Here is an 18987-nt window from a genome sequence, read left to right as displayed (position 1 = left end):
TATGATATATGATATGATATATGATATGATATGATATGATATATGACAAAAAAAAACAGGATGTAAGAAATATTTATTTGTCTCAAAAACAATAAAAGGTTCCTTGCTGACTTTGTGGAGTTCAAATTATTGTTTTATTTTTTATTTTTTTAATAGAGAAATGCAATCACAAATTCACCATAGTGCAACAATAATCTAATAATTGCATCTACAATAATCTTCTAATTCAGATGAACACAAGAGTAAACTGGGAATAATAAAAATGATTTCAATTTAATCTAGTCCTGCATTCTGTGTCTCCACAGGACCATTGGCCCCAAGGCACAAAAACTTAGTTTAATACCTCAATGGTGTTGGCAGAGTGTGTAGAATAGCTCTGTATTATACAGACCACAACATTCTATTATGATTATGTCTGTCTGTCTGTCTGTCTGTCTGTCTGTCTGTCTGTCCGTCCATCCAAGCATCTATCTATCTATCTATCTATCTATCTATCTATCTATCTATCTATCTATCTATCTATCTATCTATCTATCTATCTGTCTGTCTGTCTGTCTGTCTGTCTGTCTGTCTGTCTGTCTGTCTGTTTTGGGGTTAGGGTTGTAAGATAAACTAGAGAAACTCTTCTGTTATACATAGAAATTTAGTTTTTTCTTTTCATTTTCTTGTTTTAAGGAAAGCCATTGACTCTTGACTTGAATCTTGACTTATAATCATAAGACTTATTAACCATAATCTTACATTCCAGTACTCATGTTAGTTCTCACTCCAGTTTTCTGTATTGTTTCAAGACTATAATCACACTCTTGATGTCACCCAAATGAAGATTGGTTCCCCTTTTGAGTCTGGTTCCTCTCGAGGTTTCTTCCTCATAACATCTAAGGGAGTTTGTCCTTGCCACAATCACCATGGCTGCTTATCCGGGATAAATACACACTATTCACCTTAACTCTTAATTTCTGTAAAGCTGCTTTTATACAATGTCTCTTGTGAAAAGCGCTTTAAAAATAAACTTGACTTGACCAGACTCTTGACAGAATTCTGACGCCATTTAATTAAACTTTTGCACGAAAAAGAACTATGCCAAAGAACTACAAATCCCACCAGCGTTTGTTCGTCGTCACGCTCAATGACGCAATCAATAGTAGACGAACACGTTCACTCCCTTAGGCTTCTCTTCGAACAACTATAACCGGTAATTGCCTTTAGGAGTTTCCGCCATATTTTCAGATTTGTGCTTGGTGAAAGCTATTTGCCATGACTTCACCGCTGAAAGTGTGTATCGTGGGCTCAGGAAACTGGTGAGTGAAACCCTGTTTAGCTCATCGCTATGCTGCAGCTGGAGGTCTTTCTGTTACCACTAATTCCAAATCCTTAAAGAGTTTAAAAGGCTAATCGAAAACTGATTTGCATAACTAATTCAACATTCATTTGACTAAATGCAAAAAGCAAAATTAAGGTCATTAATTGCATAATAATCTGATAAATTCTGTGGATTTTTATTATTTTTTAAATACAAAAAAGCAGTCACAAATTCAATGTTATGCTGAACACCTGCCCAAATCGCCTCCATGCCAGTGATCACAATAAAACCTCTTGTTTCCTGCACTCAGGGGCTCTGCTATTGCCAGGATCATTGGCCACAATGCACAGAAACTTCAGCGTTTTGCCACCAGTGTCAAGATGTGGGTTTATGAGGAGAATGTAAATGGAAGGAAGCTTACTGATATCATCAACAACGATCATGAGAATGTCAAATACCTCCCAGGTTACCAACTTCCAGAAAATGTGGTAAGAAATGTTTGATATATGATTTGAAGTGTTTTTTTTTTTTTTTTTAAGCCCTCACTCCATTTTTTTCTCTCTCTCATACAATGCACTGTTAAAGCTGGGCATTGCTGATGCATGTGTGTTGTAATAGGATAAGAGCTTGCAGTGTTGGTGTCAAGAAGCAAACCTTTTTTCGTGATTGCAGATTGCAGTGCCGGAGTTACGGGATGCCGCAGAAGGAGCGGACTTGCTGGTGTTTGTGGTCCCGCACCAGTTTATCCGAAAGCTGTGCGACGTGATGGCCGGCTGTGTTTCCAAATCGGCTCGTGGAATTACTTTAATCAAGGTAAAGAGCATTATATCTGGGGAATATTGTTTTTGAGTCAGACAGATATAATGCAATCTAAAGACTAATCATTATATATGCAATAGACAATAGAGATCTACAGTTATTCTCTGTTTTGTTTATTTAGATGTGCAGCTTCTCTCCTTGAAATCTAAAAACTGTAATGTAGACTCTATAAAACAAGCTATAAGATCAACTCTGCTCTTTTAGATCAATGATATTTCTGTAATAGACCAGCTAGATAAACAATATATTTCTTTGAACTGTCAAATTTTGATGATGCTCTTGTCCAGAGCGACATACAAAAAATGCTAAATTACGAACTTAAGATACCATCAGTCTACAACTCAGGATAAATAAAAAAAAAAGACAAGGAAAAGTGCTAGTTTAAGTGTTTCAGGAAGAGGTAGGTCTTCAACAGTGGCTTGCTCTGTTCAGACATCTAGGGGATGTTTATTCCACCACCTCAGTGCCAGAACAGAGAAGAGCCTTGGAATATACTTACCTCTCACACTGAGAGAAGGTGAGACCAGTTGAGCAGTACTATAGGATCTCAGGCAATGTGGTGCAGTGCGAGGAGTGATTAGGTCTCTGAAGTAGGATGGTGCTGGTCCATTTTTTGCCTTGTAGGCAAGCATCAGTGTTCTGAATCTGATGCGTGCAGCTACCGGAAGCCATTGGAGGAAGCGCAGCAGTGGGGTAACAAGGGAGAACTTTGGCAGGTTGAGCTCAAGTCGTGCAGCTGCGTTTTATATCATTTGCAGTGGACGAATAGCGTTCAGAGGAAGACCTGCCAGCAGAAAGTTGCAGTAGTCCAGTCTTGAAATGACAAGAAACTAAAAAAAAAGGACCTGAGAAGCCTGTGTGGGTAGAAATGCTTGAATCCTTCTAATGTTGTAAAGAATAAACAGACAGAATCGAGACACATTAGCAACATGTGAGGAAAAGGACAGTTGATTGTTCATAGTTACGTTAAGGTTACAAGCGGTGGCTGACGAGAAGAGCAAAGAGTTGTGTAGAGATATTATTCTGATAACCTGACATGGAGATGAATCACCTGGGATGATCAGCAGTTCAGTTTTGCTGGGGTTGAGTTTCAGTTGATAAGCACTCATCCACGAAGATATGTTCACCGCGTATGCTGAGATCTGAACAGAAGCCCTGATAGGGAGGGAAGGAGAAGATGAGTTGTCATCCGCATAGCAGTGGTAAGAAAACCCTGTGAGCATATGACTTCACCAAGAGAGTGAGTATAGAGAAAGAAACGGAGAGGACCAAGTACTGAGCCTTGTGGGACACCAGTGTAGGAAGCAAGATACCAAGGTTTCTGAAGGGTTGTCTATGGTTGACCGTGTCAAATGCTGCTGACAGGTCTAGAGGATGAGGACAGATGACAGCTCGGCTAATCTAGCGGCATGTAGTTTTTCAGTGACAATCAAAAAGGCTGTCTCTGTGGAATGTGTTGCTTTAAAGCCAGACTGGTTGGGATTGTTCTGTGAGAGAGAGACAGACAGTTGGTTAAAAACAGTGTGTTCCAGAGTTTTAGAAAGAAAGGATTGAAGTGATACCGGTCTGTAGTTGTTGATGCCCGATGAATTCAGACGGGTTTCTTCAATATGGGAATAACCCTCGCTCTCTGAAAGGTAGTTGGAACATGGCCAGATGCTAAGGACCCATTCATGACTGCGGTGATAAAAGGCAGGGGGGCTTGTGAGATGGTCTGGACCATATTTGAAGGGATAGCAGGCAGGTGGTGGGATTGCAAGATCGGATGAATGCAGCACCTCTTCTTCTGCTATGTTAGAGAAATTTAACAGTGAAGAAATAGGGGATTCCTGGCTGTATAGTGTAGGCATAGTCAGGGAGAAAGTGAAGGTATGCCAGATTTCCTCAATCTTCGAATTATATAAGTCAAAAAAGTCTTCGGCAGTAAGGGAGGATGAAACAGGTGGACAGGGGGGTTAAGTTGAGAAGAGAAGATGCTGTGGAGCTTATAAGGATCTTGTGCAGAGGCCTCAAGCTTTCCTTGTAGAAGGCAGTCTTAGCAAAAGGCATGTCTAAAGAGAATTTGTTCAGGAGTACACAGTAAGAGACGAGATGCATCGAGTTGTGATTTTTCCACTTCATCTCCGCTGATCTAAGTTCTCGTTGATTGCTGCACAACACTTCTGACAGCCAGGGGGTGGGACAAGAAGTTTTCTTGGGTTTAGTAGTCAGGGGCAGAGAAGATGCATGGTTGAGGAAAGAGAGGAGAGGAAAGCATCAGTGGCAGAGTCCAAGGGTAGAGAGGAAAAGGGGTCAGGGTCAGGAGGAGATGAGAGAATACAGGAAGCTACAGAGGAGGCAGCGATGGAGTGGGATTACAACAGGAAATTGACAGGATACATCGAATTATCAAAACAATGCATGTTTCACAAATACTGCTGTGTAAGCCTCATTAAATTAAAAATGAAATAAACGATGAAGAAAATAGAGAATTGGCTTTACTGGCTATAGCTGGAAACTAATCATTTCACATTCATAACTACAATTCGCCCATATCTGCCTTAGTAATGTCTTAATATGAACATGGACATGCAACATCTATTACTTCTACAATGATTTCAAACACGACTAGGTTTTTGTTAAAAAAAAAAAAAAATTGTCATTATTAATCATTTATCCACTAAATCATCAATTCTGACATCCTGTCAACACTGGGATTATAACTGACAATTATATGTGGGGACATGTTTCAAATATGAAATCTTAACTTCTCATTCATGTTGCATGACTATTTTTTTTTGCATATGTATAAGTTCAAGAACTACATACAAATGTTAGTCTCCACAAAGTCCCAAAACAAAAAAAATCAGATCTCTGTCATATCAAGGTAGAAAATCGTATTTATGTCAGTTGAATGTATGAAAATGAAAGAAAACCAAGTACACAAACTTTAAGTTGAAACGTTCCCTGAGTTCTCTTCACTTCCATTTCTCTGTCGGTGGAGTGTGTGTATGTATGTATGTATGTAGGACTTAAGGGAGTGCACCATATGTGATCACGACTCATGAGTCAAACACGGACTGCTGGCTGCCTGGCCAGCTGCTTATTCTTTTTTGATTTTTTGAGTTCCAGGTTCTGTCTCTCTTTGATTTCTGTTCTATTTTATGGTTCCACTTCCTTGGCTCTCACCAGAATTTCTCTCTCTCTCTCTATTGCATTACAACACAGTCACATTTTTGCAATGCTTTTTGCCCATAACAGTCATTTTTATTAGATTTCTGCCTCCATGGCTTTACTCCTTTAATCATTTTTTAAAAAATCACACATTCCTCATATGCATATCGAAATCCAATTTTTTTGTTATTCTACTCCTCATTTCGTGAGTCATTGTGCAAAAAGCTCTTCTAGATGTTTTTTTCTTTTTGAACAGCTGCACATCATGGCTTAATGCTTCCAATGTAACAGATGTTTGAGATTTGCACAAAGCACATCTGGATAAACTTTATCTATCCATTCCATCTTTAGGGTATTGATGAGGGACCTGAAGGGCTGAAACTCATCTCTGATATTATACGTGAGAAGATGGGTATTGATGTCAGTGTCCTGATGGGGGCCAACATCGCTAACGAGGTGGCGGCTGAGAAGTTCTGCGAAACCACTATCGGTGAGAGGAAACACTTAATTACTTGGCAATGAGTTTTCGGGCTTCCGGACAACTTATTTTCATGATTAGCTTTTTAGCTATAACCTTGGCAGTGACCTCATTATTGACTGCAAAAGGCAGAATTAAGTTGGTCTTTTTATCAGGGGATTATAGAATATCTTTTCTGGATTATGTGAGCTCAGCAGAAGGCTTTTACTAGTGGGTGATATTGGGTAATATAACAGTGGAGCTGAGAGCAACTTGGACTAAAGCTTGGACTTGTCTGTACAACACCCACTTTCTCAGCCTGGTTTTTCACATATTGCCTATATTGCGCAAGCAGTTGCACACATCTGCAAAATAATAGTCGTAGTGTTTCTGCCGCTGATGTTCCGTATTCAAGTCAAGTCAAGTCAAGAAGCTTTTATTGTCATTTCAACCATATATAGCTGATGCAGTACATAGTGAAATTAAACAACATTCCTACAGAACCCAGATGCTACATGAAACAACATAAAACAACAGTCACACTAATTAGGAGATCCTCGCCACATAAAGTGCATGTGTGCAACTGGTGCAAAATTGCAAAAGACAACACAAGACAGTGCAAGACAACACAGGACAATACACAAAACACAAAAAATTCCTTATATTACTTATTTATGTTTTATATTTTTTGAACAGAATTTAATTGTGAAATATGTAAATTCTATTATTAACTTTGTAGGGTATCAATTACAATATTCTTAAGTATCTTATATATATATATATATATATATATATATATATATATATATATATATATATATATATATATATATATATATCAATATGGTTGTATATAAGCAATGCAATCATAATTAGAATTTTCTTTTTTATTATTATTATCATTCATATTGGTTAGAAGGTGTAATTTGCTGTCTGCACGTTCTTTTAGGCTGCAGACTAAATCCCATATTTATGTTAATGCACCTATGTATGCTCCAATATGATGCTGTTTCTATCGTGACAACTCCACACAATCTAAGACTAATAATAAATGCTCTTAAAAAGGTGTTTTGTTTAAAATGTATACACGGAGGCTCCAGTGTCAGTGCTTTGCCAACATCAGTAAGTTTTCGACAGGATCTGTTTACAGCTGCATGTAATGTGGATAGTGTTACGTCCCAGTCTACGGTTGGGGCACACAGCGTGATTGAAGGCACAGGGTGGTATATATAATGGGTGGATGGAAGTGTATTTGGTAAAAGTGTGATGGGAAATTGAAACGCAAACACCGGGGTGTCGTAAAATGGAAGGTATATTGTAGTATGTACAGTACAACACCGGGATAGACTTCAGGGTGGACCAAGGCCAAAATAATAAACAAAAACACTCTTTTTAACAAACACTAATGACCTACACACAAAACCCAAAAGAAATACAAAACACTTCCCTAACTCCCTCACCAAAAACAGGGAACAAACACACACCCAACAGAAATGGCAGCCACACCCCTGCTACCGGTGAACAAAACAGCAAATATGTACATATATTTTACAGGTTTAATACAGTGAGGTAAATATGGTCAAAATGGCAAACTCCGTCAGAACGGGCGTAGGTCAGTGCAGGAAATCACCAAATCTTGGGACAGAATAACGATCAAAGAGATCGTCGGCTAAGCGAGCTCCTGAATCCCAGAATTCCCCTTGACTATACAGGTAGAATCCTGCTGAAGGGAAGAGGGTGTGGCTTTAGTTCACTGGAATGCAGGGAAGATCTGGACTGGAGTCTCGGGATGGCACCTGCACGCGGGCACACACACAAACACACACACACATACACACACACACACACACACACACACACACACACACGTGTGAACCTACCAGATTAGTTCACATAATAAAAAAAACAATACCATAATAACATTCAGCTATGTGAAAGAGTGTCCGCAACAATATTGAGTGCATCTTTCTTATGGGTGATAACCAGATCAAAACCTTGCACAGTCAGGGCCCAACGCATCAACCTCTGATTAGTATTGCGCATTTGATGCAGGAAGACTAACGGATTGGGATCCGTGGAAACATCAACTGGAGCCGAACGGTCAACGAGATACACTTCAAAATGCTGTAAGGCCAACAGCAGGGCCAGTGCCTCCTTCTCAATGGTACTGTAGTGAATTTGGTGTTTTAAAAACTTCTTACAACCCATGATCATCCTCTTGGATAAGTACTGCACCAGCCCAGGTGCCACTAGCATCCACCTCTAGCTAACTCTAACAGGAATGACCTTGTCTCACAGGCATTTCTCAATATTAAATGTAACTTTTAACTGGATGTCTTTTTTTTTTATGTTTTTGTTTGTTTCTTGGCAGATTGTGGCGGCAGTGTAATGGCCCTCCACTTTCCATTAAGGCGGCATTGAATTATCTTGTGCTTGTTTTCTAATGTAGAGTGTATGCCTTATGATTACTAGGAGTATGCTTTTCATTTAACCCTTTCATTTATCATTTTTAAACCACAACTGGCTCGCATTGTGTATAAATCATTTTGGAATATTTTATGCTTCATGCTGCAGTTTGTAGTTCACATTTAATCAGATCAGAAAGAGCTTTCTTGCTTTGAGTATGTTTGCACTTACAAGGAATTTGTTTTGGTGATCGAAGTTTCCAGTTGCACATTTAAAATAAAATAAAAAAGCTAAGTAAAATAGAAATTAAAAGAAATGTAAATAAAAAAATTAAAAAAAAGAATAAAAAGTTATTGCACATCAGAAAAATAAAGAGTATTGTTGCACCGAAAAGTACAGATTTCCTTTTCTTTTCTGTACAAAGTGGTATTGTTTTTTTTTATTATGATTATTGAACAATGGGGAGAGCATGTAAGTGTTCATCAAACCTTTTAAGTAAATAATTAAAGTAATTAAGTAAGTAAACCTCTAATCCTAGTTCTATAAACCTGAAGGATTTTGGCCAGAGTGTAGCAGTAAGAGAGAGCAGAAATGCACAGCTTCTGCACAATTACACTACAATGCCTCATGCATTTGTTTTTAGCATCTTTTCCAACTCCGTCACTGTTTGTGTTGTCAGGAATTGTTGAGTGTCAGGCGATCTGAAACACCCGAACAGCGAATTGCATTTGTGTGTGCTATTTAGTTATAAACTGTAGTTAAAAATTAATCCATTTCCTGAATCCACCCTTGAGAATGGATTCTCTACAGAATAAGACCACTATAATAATCACACCACATGTAAATGCCTGTAGTATTATGACTAATATCTAAACCAGATGCTTTAATCCCACTTTAATTGACCTCAAGTCGGCTCTTGTATTTGCTTTCATTCAAACAGTATATAAAGACTCAACTTTTGGTTAATACTGAAAGACTGGCAGCTTTCATGTTTTAAATAACTAAGCAGTGCTGTTGTTTATTCTTCACTTCACAGGAAGTAAAGTCTTAGCGAACGGACAGCTTTTTAAGGAGCTTCTGCAGACGCCCAACTTCCGCATCACTGTTGTGGATGATGCAGACACCGTGGAGCTGTGCGGAGCCCTCAAAGTAAATATCACTCATGTTGGCTGCTTTCCCAGGAAAAGTGTTTCTATCTAGGGAGGGCATATGAGCTGCAGCTGAAGTGTGACTCACACATGCTGCGCATATTAAACCGCCCCGTGTAACACAGCAACAACTCATCTACGCATAATCAGGATTATTTATATTAGTAAAAATGCTTCTAATGTAAAGTTGAGTGAGTTCACAGTTAACCACGAGCCGTGTCTGATCAAGTTACTGACCGAAACAACAAATTAGTTTCTGTTATGTCGGTGTCTTTCTGTTATCATATCAGGTTAAGCATTCGAGTCTGTCTTCAAGAGCTCCTCCTCTTATAGCTTACACAGATTCTTCAAGTAAAACCATAATAATACCTTTCAACTAGTGTTATATTTTTGTTGTTTAATATTGGTATTTTAACTCAGCAAAGATTTACACTTTGTGTGTTGTTTATTTGTATTTATTTTGTTGTATATCCTTTATTTACTATGCATTTAAATGATTTATTATTGTTACTATTTATTAATTAATTAATTAATTTATTTATTATGAATATTTGCCTCTGCTTTCTAGAACATCGTGGCCGTGGGTGCAGGTTTCTGTGATGGGCTGCAGTGTGGAGACAACACCAAAGCTGCAGTGATCAGGCTGGGGCTGATGGAGATGATCGCCTTCGCCAAGCTCTTCAGCAAAGACGGCTCCGTGTCCTCTGCTACCTTTTTGGAAAGCTGTGGAGTTGCCGACCTCATCACCACCTGCTACGGCGGCCGCAACCGGCGTGTGGCAGAAGCCTATGTCACGACAGGCAAGGTCTGTAGCAGTACGATCCCCAGTATTCCAGCATGGGAGAGCTTTTACTCGCGTTAAAATGTTAAACATACACCGCTGATCAACTTTACTTCAGTTATTTAGGTTTAAGGAATCTTCAGGATAAGCAGATTATTAATGTTGTTTTTTTTTTTTTTTTTTTGTCCTAGACCATTGAGGAACTTGAGAAAGAAATGCTGAATGGCCAAAAGCTTCAAGGGCCATTAACATCTGCTGAAGTTAACAACATTCTCAAGCAGAAGGGCCTGGTGGAAAAGTGAGTGCTTTATTCTGTTTTTGTTTTCTGAACCAGTGCTGAAGCCACTTGACATGACTTGCAATCAGCATTACTGTTGGAGCTGCATTCAACCACTTGTAAATTGAGCTTTATCTACCATTTTTGGTCTCCACTGTAAAAGCTTTTGGTTACAGATTTTTCTGGGGGGGGGGGGGGGTTACTCTTATTATAATTGATGTACATATAGAAATGTACAAATTTAAAAATGGCTAAAAAGCAAGGCATGTTGGTGTGTAACAAATTATTTAATACAATTTTTAAAAAAAGAAAAAAAAATCTCTATATCCCAGAGATGCTCAGACTAGGGCCCGGGGGCCACAGTTGGCTCATGGTGACCTTCACCATGACCCGGCATGCTGTATATGGGAAGTGGGGGAAAAAGTTATAAAAATACTTTTGACACAGATCTCCATTTCTAACTTAGCATCTAAAATAACAACATTAACTTATGCTGCAAAAACAGTGTACAGAACAAATGATTATTTTGATAACCAATTAATCGGACAATTGTTCTCTCTCTCTCTCTCTCTCTCTCTCTCTCTCTTATATATATATATATATATATATATATATATATATATACACACACACACACACACACACACACACACACACACACACACACACACACACACACACACACACACACACACACACAATGGGTACGGAAAGTATTCAGACCCCCTTAAATTTTTCACTCTTTTTTATTTTGCAGCCATTTGCTAAAATCATTTAAGTTCATTTCTTTTCCTCATTAATGTACACATAGCACCCTATATTGACAGAAAAACACAGAATTGTTGACACTGTTGCAGATTTATTAAAAAAGAGAAACTGAAATATCACATGGTCCTAAGTATTCAGACCCTTTGCTCAGTATTTAGTAGAAGCCCCCTTTTGATCTAATACAGCCAGGAGTCTTTTTGGGAAAGATGCAACAAGTCTTTCACACCTGGATTCAGGGATCCTCTGCCATTCCTCCTTGCAGATCCTCTCCAGTTCTGTCAAGTTGGACGGTAAACGTTGGTGGACAGCTATTTTTAGGTCTCTCCAGAGATGCTCAATTGGGTTTAAGTCATTGCTCTGGCTGGGCCATTCAAGAACAGTCACGGAGTTGTTGTGAAGCCACTCCATCGTTATTTTAGCTGTGTGCTTAGGGTCGTTGTCTTGTTGGAAGGTAAACCTTCAGCCCAGTCTGAGGTCCAAAGCACTCTGGAGAAGGTTTTCGTCCAGGATATCCCTGTGCTTGGCCGCATTCATCTTTCCCTTGCTTGCAACCAGTCGTCCTGTCCCTGCAGCTGAAAAACACCTCCACAGCATGATGCTGCCACCACCATACTTCATTGTTGAGACTGTACTGGACAGGTGATGAGCAGTGTCTGGTTTTCTCCACACATACCGCTTAGAATTAAGGCCAAAAAGTTCTATCTTGGTCTCATCAGACCAGAGAATCTTATTTCTCACCATCTTGGAGAACTCCATGCGGGTTTTCATGTGTCCTGCACTGAGGAGAGGCTTCCGTCGGGCCACTCTGCTATGAAGCCCCACTGGTGAAGGGCTGCAGTGATGGTTGACTTTCTACAACTTTCTCCCATCTCCCGACTGCATCTCTGGAGCTCAGACACAGTGATCTTTGGGTTCTTCTTTACCTCTCTCACCAAGGCTCTTCTCCCCCGATAGCTCAGTTTGGCCGGTCGGCCAGCTCTAGGAATGGTTCTGGTCGTCCCAAACGTCTTCCATTTGAGGATTATGGAGGCCACTGTGCTCTTAGGAACCTTAAGTGCAGCAAAAAATTTTTTGGAACCTTGGCCAGATCTGTGCCTTGCCACAATTCTGTCTCTGAGCTCTTCAGGCAGTTCCTTTGACCTTAATGATTCTCATTTGCTCTGACATGCATTGTGATCTGGAAGGTCTTATATAAACAGGTGTGTGGCTTTCCTAATCAAGTCCAATCAGTATAATCAAAAATTTCTGGACTCAAATGAAGGTGTAAGACCATCTCAAGGATGATCAGAAGAAATGGAGAGCACCTGAGTTAAATAAATGAGTGTCACAGCAAAGGGTCTGAATACTTAGGACCATGTGATATTTCAGTTTTTCTTTTTTAATAAATCTGCAAAAAGGTCAACAATTCTGTGTTTTTCTGTCAGTATGGGGAGCTATGTGTACATTCATGAGGAAAAGAAATGAACTTAAATGATTTTAGCAAATGGCTGCAATATAACAAAAAGTGAAAAATTTAATGGGGTCTGAATACTTTCCGTACCCACTGTATATATATATATAATGATATTTTATATCTGATTATTTGATTAATACTATATATATATATATATATATATATATATATATATATATATATATATATATATATATATATATATATATATATATATATATTAGTATTAATCAAATAATCAAATTTTTAGTTTATTAGCTGTTTTGCTTATTATACCTATATAAAACCCTAATTCAGTGTATTTATGTATAAAAGTGTAATTAACAAATGCAAAAAAAAAAAACACAGTGAGTTTAACCATATTTAATTTCAACATTTTAAAGTGTATAGTAGCTGCTTGTTGAGTGCATGCAGGGATTTCTCCTTTAAACAAATTCATTAATACTGGGTTTTTTCTTTCTGTAAAATGAAACAAAAAAGACAAAATGTCATTTGAGTATGCAAGGAGGGGAAATGTGTTTAAATCAGCATTTGTATTGTATTCAGCAGATGGCAAGTTTACAACCATGCATTGAGAAAATCTATCTAAAATATAATAAATCGTTGTTTCGACAATTTTTGTTTAATAAAATACACAGACATTAAGTATAATAATTAAATTATATATGCATAAATTGAATATATAAAACATTAAAAACAAGCATTGCTGTAAAACAATGCTATAAAAAGAGAAGGGAGAAACGCAGTAAGCTAACAGGCTTGATTAAAAATAGAAAAAATATGCATTGGTGTACAAATGCATCATCGTTCGCTAAAAACCAAAACAGTCACTGAAAATGTATCGTTCACTGCTGCTGTTATTTGCTGCTTTTAGATTTAGTGTTTGTTTGCATCGTTTTAATTGAATCCATCTCACGAGCGAGGTGATCGTGCAACCTGAGTCACGAAAGAACAGATCAAGTGCGACTGTCCGGAAGTTACAAAGTTTACACAATAGCACTTCATTAAACTAAACTATTTTCACACGATGAGGATTATACAGTTTTTGATTTATGTGCTGATGTTTCGCCTTCATCCGTGACACCAGTGTGTTTTCTTTTCACGTGCATCACTGTGGTACTCCCATACCACACAAGCTCCGCTTTGCAATAACGTACAGGTACAGTTTTCATTGTTGCGTTTAATATAAAATGCTCACATGCTTTGGATTGTTTCTGTTTTCATTGTATTATAGGTTTCACTGAACTACAATACTTATATAATAATAATAATAATAATAATAATAATAATAATAATGAAAATTGCATTAGTTCTGCAGATGACAGAATATTATTTATTGGTTTGTAAATATTACAAAATTATAAATGAGGGGAACATTGGCAAAATGTAATTTTAATATAAATTTTTATATGGTACAATATTGGCCCTTTATAAAAAAATCTTTGTGCACCATATCCTCATATATATGCTGGTATTAGGAGCGGCCACATGGGCTCACCTTGATGTTAATTATTTTATTATAACTACATGCTGTGAACTATTTAATTTCTTACATATTACATTAAATCAGTGATTGATAAAAAGAAAAAAAGAAATCCGCCTTGTGTTCCTAGGTTCCCCTTGTTCACGGCTGTGTATAAGATCTGCTTCGAGGGCAAGCCAGTTCAGGAGATGATCTCCTGCCTGCAGTCTCACCCTGAGCACATGTGAGATTCTGCATTCGTGGTGGCCTTCGAAATCAACACATCCACCAGCACCTCTGCCTTTTATTCAAAGATATGTCCTGCCTTTATGATTCTTTCTCAGTATACGCACATTTACATTTTGAGGTTTTTCCAAGTAGCCTTTAGGTGATTTTTCTTTTTTTTTTTTTTTTACTTTAACAGGTCTAGACTTTAATTGTTAGGTTGGGGATTCTCAGGGTCTAACAGATCATATAGCTGCAAGATGTTCTTACTAATCACATTAAGTACATGACACATCGAGAGATATATTTTGGAATATGAAGCCATAATTGATATCTACTCATGTTAGTGTTCTTTTTCCAGACATCTCATTTGGTATTGACTGCCCCCTTGTGGCGGGCTCGACTACTGCAGAAATGTATAGCCAGGGCCATCTTGTGTATTCCTCTTTTTATCTCGCCACTAACAAAAACCGATGTGTATCGTGTTTTTAAACTTTATAAACCATCGAATTAAACCAGCGGAATGAGGTTTTTATTCAGTAGTCCTGTTGCTGGTCAGAGTCAGTGAGTATGGCAGATTTTTGGTTCTCCAGAAGACCATTTGATGAATACGCTGCTTCTGTGCTCACTGGCGAAGACCTTCTACACAAACATGCAACCCCAGGGACCAAAAAAAAAAAAGCACTTCTGTTTATTTCTTTTTAGTTTGGGTTTATTATTAGTCATTTTGTATCTTTTGTTTCTTTATAATTTTTGTTGTACTTATACTTTGTGGTCTAATTCATATATTTTTAGGAAATAAGGAAATTTAGCAGGGCTTTAACATCATACTGTCAAAGGGTTTCCTCAAAATCCTTGATAATCACAAACAAAATGCACTGCAGTGTGATATAAAATCACTAGTGCACTAATCAAGCTTTAGAGAGTTTATCTGGTCATGTGTAGCATCTAATTCAAATGGTTGATTTTTTTTTTTTTGGTATGCAGGTTTTACTAATCAATACTAATTGACCAGCTCCACTTTGGACTGAAATACAGCATGAATCAGGATTAGAATTACTTCTGTATTACATGTGATATTTGATGTGTGCATATCTTCAGCTATCACATGAGAAGCCCTTCACTTTCTGTTTTGTCTCTAAGACACTCACAGATGAATTATCATAGTCCCTGTTAAGTCTCATCTCTGATATTCATTTTAAACACTCTGAGTTCTTAATAAGTAACATTGCAGTCTGGGTGTAGACACGTGTTTCACTCGTAATTTTGGTGCTGATTCTGTAAACAGTCTGATTTACGCGTCTCCGACCAACACGCTGATGTTTTCACTACAAAAATCCGATCTTCTGTAAAGTGCCATTTGTTTTTGAAGGTTGAAAAGTGAACTGAATGAATATTGGCAAAAAAAAAAGAAAAAAAGTGCATTATGTCACAGCCTCATCTAGTTTAATAAAATCTTTACTATGTAGCCTTTGGTTTTCAAAACAATTCAATAAAATGAGCACGTTCATGTGAAATCATTATTTGTTTTTACATTTACTGTATATAGACCATAATGAAGAGTAATATACCCGAATCTCAATCCTTGAGAAGAAAAAAATTACATTTATTTATTAAAAAAGCTCCTTTATAGAAGCTTAGACGTATGGACACACATTCTGCTTTAAGCAGAATCATTTATCTACTACAAAAAAACAATACAGTAACTGCAGCCGATACCCACCAAAATATTATGTTACACACTTTGCTTTAAACGTATTGGTTTTAAACAATGCTATAATACATAGCTGCCTAATATCATTTCCACAGAGTGTGCAAAACATCTGGGTTGGAAAAGACATGGTACATTGGGCTTTAAATAAGGGCAGGAAAATATTTTCTACTTAAACTGTAAATATTGTTGTTGTGACGTGTAGGACAGCAGGTATTTTTTTTTCGTAATATTGAAATGTTCCTGCAGATGTCAGAATCGTTTAAACATGAACATTAAAAAATTTCTCACATGAAAACATTTCAAATTAGTACAAAAAAATAAAAAATTCTAAACCTCTGTGTGTGGGTTTCTACCATCCAGTTCAGTTGATTGAGATGGCCATACCTCAGTCTTCCTCCTCTTCATCACCAAAAGACAAGAGGCTACTGTTTTTCACCTTCACTCCAGACTCCTTTTTATCCTCATTTTCTTTCTTCTTCTTGCTGTTGGAGCTAGCGGTGATGCCTTCAAATTTGTCTGAGGAACGTTTCGCTGGCTTCTTAAATAGGATTTTTCCATCAGCAGGAGGCTGCTCATCTGGGACAAAAAAAAAATATTAGTATCGCATTAATGTTATCAAGTGGGCAGTAACCAGAACAAATAAACTAAATGATTTTAGGTCACCTGTTGTAGATATAAAATTTCAGTGGTTTGTGTACACACTTAAATCCTGAACTGAACACACAAAGGTTCTGGGTTTGTATGTTGAACAGGCAGATCTAATGGGCTCAGACCAAACCTTCATCTCAATTCAGTTTTGTTAACTGGCACCTTTAACAACAGACACTATCACAAAGCAGTTTTATGGAAATCCAGAAACAGATTTTAGATCCCTAGTGAGAAAGCCAATTGCAAGAAAAAACTTTCGGACTCAAACTGAAACTTGTCCTTGTGTTCCTTACACAAGATAACAGGAATATAAATCCTTTCCTCCTCTGCTTTACACTATAAAGACAGAGTACCAGTATGGCTATATATTAAAATAAGGGTCCTGAGATGAGTAATAAACAATCTGTTCAGCAGTAGTTCTAAGTTACAGGTCTAAAATATCCAGGTGAGATTATATACTGAAATTAGGAGAGTCTGGGACATAATCTGTTTGGGGAAAGTCATTTTAGAGAGAGTCCTTGCTGCTTCTTCTTTCGGCTTCTCCCGTTAGGGGTCGCCACAGCAGATCATCTGTCTCCATGCCCCCCCCCTGTCCTCTTCATCTGCATCTTTCAAACCAACTATCTGCATGTCTTCCCTCACCACATCCATAAACCTCCTCCTTGGTCTTCCTCTTTTCCTTCTTCCTGGCGGCTCCATCCTCAGCATTCTCCTACCGATATACCCCATGTCCCTCCTCTGCACATGTCCAAACCATCTCATCTCAATCAAACAAAAAGTTCCCTCCTGTAAGGCTACATAAACATCACCTCTATTTTGAGATCTAAAAAACCTGATTTTTAAACTTTCTCAAATCTTCCAAATATGGCTTGTCCAAAAGGAAAACGTGAAAACGCTTACATTTCTTTACAAGGGATGCAACAAGCTTTGGTCTGAATCATTTCCAATGTAAAGGAAAAGCAGGGAGTTTAACAATTTAAACAATGTATACACATTATAAAGTCTCTGGTTTCTGGCAAAATTGTGTCACTTGACTCAAAATAAGTGATTGTATCAACTTGAGCAAGAATGTATTTAAAAAGTATAATTATATCTGTCGACCACATCAATGAGGACGGAAGACCAAAACAGAGGAAAAAGATGCATTTTTATATTTTTTTCTGATTTATTTGGACATAAATCTAACCCAAACCAAACCGTCCCAGGTGTGTTCATGGTTTCATAGTTTCTGTAAGGTAAAATTAATATTTACAATAAATGTCTTCTGAAAATATATCCTATTACTATAACATATGCAAATATGTCTGTGATCCAATCAGGTGAATTTTTGAGTATGTACTTCCCCGTGAAAGGTACTAGTAATACTGCTAGTTGTATAAGAAGGTAGAAGGTCGACTAAACTAGTAGAGGTGAAGCACTGCATTCCAATCTTTAATCATCTCTACATGACAGATGCTGTACCTTTATTGGAGTCATTTACGCCTTTCTTGAGTTGCAGAGCCTCTTCAGCGGTGAGGTCCCCCTTTTTTAACACCACCACTTGGGGCATTTCGTCCTCTTGGTCACTGTCACCGCTGTCCCCATCACACTGGGGCAGTTCCTGTCTCTGATTACAAACAGGTCATATATGAAGGTATAGCAAAACATCCCTGTGTAAATAATACAGGACAGAATGGATCGCTGGCTACCTTTGTTTCAACCGTTGGTCCTTCTTTGTAGCCAATATCATTCTTGAATTTGCGCAGGAACGACGGCTCGCTCGGTTTTACCCACGACACGTTTCCTTTCTTGCTCATTGTTCTAGGATCGTGATGAACGTTCCGGTTAGTTACAAAACAAGCGGAGAAACGCGGAGGCTTATGTCGTCATCAACACGCGACCGATCCGGAAGTGATGTCGTGCTTCCGCTTGTTTGCTTCTTCAGTGTTTTTGGATGAAGTATTACTAAGTGTTGTAGTGTTATTAGGAGGGTAAAATAATAACAATGTGCAGTTATGCTGACCGGGTTGATGTACGCGTTGTTAGCCGGGATGTTTGGTGCTGTCGCGTCCTCATCTGCAAAGTTGTCTCTGGGTGGCTCTTATCTTAAAGAGCTGTGCGACACTGCTGTGAGAAGGTGGAGCGCGCAGGAGAACACTTTCAGCCCTGCTCTGGACACTGCAGCTTGTGAATGGGTGAAAATACCACTTTTTAATCAGTTGCATTGCATAACATGGAACACATAATCTGCAATGGATAGATAGATAGATAGATAGATAGATAGATAGATAGATAGATAGATAGATAGATAGATAGATAGATAGATAGATAGATAGATAGATAGACAAGTCAAGTTTATTTCTATAGCGCTTTTCACAACAGACATTGTCTCAA

The 18987-nt window shown here is 37.9% G+C and overlaps 3 protein-coding genes and 1 long non-coding RNA gene across 5 annotated transcripts in view; 2 read left to right on the top strand and 2 right to left on the bottom strand.

Annotated features, from left to right (window-relative positions):
* Positions 1-1117: 1117 nt before the first annotated feature.
* Positions 1118-15769, top strand: gpd1l (glycerol-3-phosphate dehydrogenase 1 like). Its single transcript, XM_083548176.1, has 8 exons — positions 1118-1301; positions 1614-1791; positions 1976-2116; positions 5627-5765; positions 9175-9287; positions 9855-10091; positions 10259-10365; positions 14179-15769. Exons 1-8 carry the CDS (start codon positions 1258-1260, stop codon positions 14273-14275), a joined length of 1056 nt encoding a protein of 351 aa, XP_083404302.1. The 5' UTR covers positions 1118-1257; the 3' UTR covers positions 14276-15769.
* Positions 7027-9219, bottom strand: LOC310730836. Its single transcript, XR_014534976.1, has 2 exons — positions 9095-9219; positions 7027-7515 (listed from the first exon to the last, which is right to left on the bottom strand). It is a non-coding gene; the product is annotated as an uncharacterized lncRNA (long non-coding RNA).
* kiaa1143 (KIAA1143 ortholog) lies at positions 15759-18438 on the bottom strand. The gene is made up of 3 exons (XM_083549568.1): positions 18303-18438; positions 18076-18220; positions 15759-16542 (listed from the first exon to the last, which is right to left on the bottom strand). The coding sequence occupies exons 1-3, from the start codon at positions 18408-18410 to the stop codon at positions 16352-16354; spliced, it is 444 nt and encodes a 147-aa protein (XP_083405694.1). The 5' UTR covers positions 18411-18438; the 3' UTR covers positions 15759-16351.
* A 170-nt stretch (positions 18439-18608) lies between these two features.
* Positions 18609-18987, top strand: part of tmem42a (transmembrane protein 42a) — a gene marked incomplete at its 5' end in the record, with an annotated part of 6579 nt that continues 6200 nt past the window's right edge. For both annotated transcript variants that reach the window (XR_014534852.1, XM_083549526.1), the window contains one exon: positions 18609-18788. Coding sequence is in view for 1 of the 2 variants with exons in the window: in XM_083549526.1 (XP_083405652.1) it covers positions 18609-18788 (180 nt within the window). The remainder of the gene's footprint in view (positions 18789-18987) is intronic.

Source organism: Silurus aristotelis (assembly GCF_946808225.1).
Source record: "Silurus aristotelis genome assembly, chromosome: 1".
Classification (NCBI taxonomy): domain Eukaryota; kingdom Metazoa; phylum Chordata; class Actinopteri; order Siluriformes; family Siluridae; genus Silurus; species Silurus aristotelis.
The sequence above is the reverse complement of the archived record's forward strand: the minus strand, read 5'-3'. Positions and strand labels throughout refer to the sequence as shown.

Coding starts and splice junctions, on each gene's coding strand:
- kiaa1143 (XM_083549568.1), bottom strand. CDS start 18,410: ATGAGCAAGAAAGGAAACGTGTCGTGGGTAAAACCGAGCGAGCCGTCG. Junction 18,221..18,302: donor GACCAACGGTTGAAACAAAG/GTAGCCAGCGAT, acceptor GTTTGTAATCAG/AGACAGGAACTGCCCCAGTG. Junction 16,543..18,075: donor CGTAAATGACTCCAATAAAG/GTACAGCATCTG, acceptor TTTTTGTCCCAG/ATGAGCAGCCTCCTGCTGAT.
- gpd1l (XM_083548176.1), top strand. CDS start 1,258: ATGACTTCACCGCTGAAAGTGTGTATCGTGGGCTCAGGAAACTG. Junction 2,117..5,626: donor GTGGAATTACTTTAATCAAG/GTAAAGAGCATT, acceptor TTCCATCTTTAG/GGTATTGATGAGGGACCTGA. Junction 10,366..14,178: donor CAGAAGGGCCTGGTGGAAAA/GTGAGTGCTTTA, acceptor TTGTGTTCCTAG/GTTCCCCTTGTTCACGGCTG.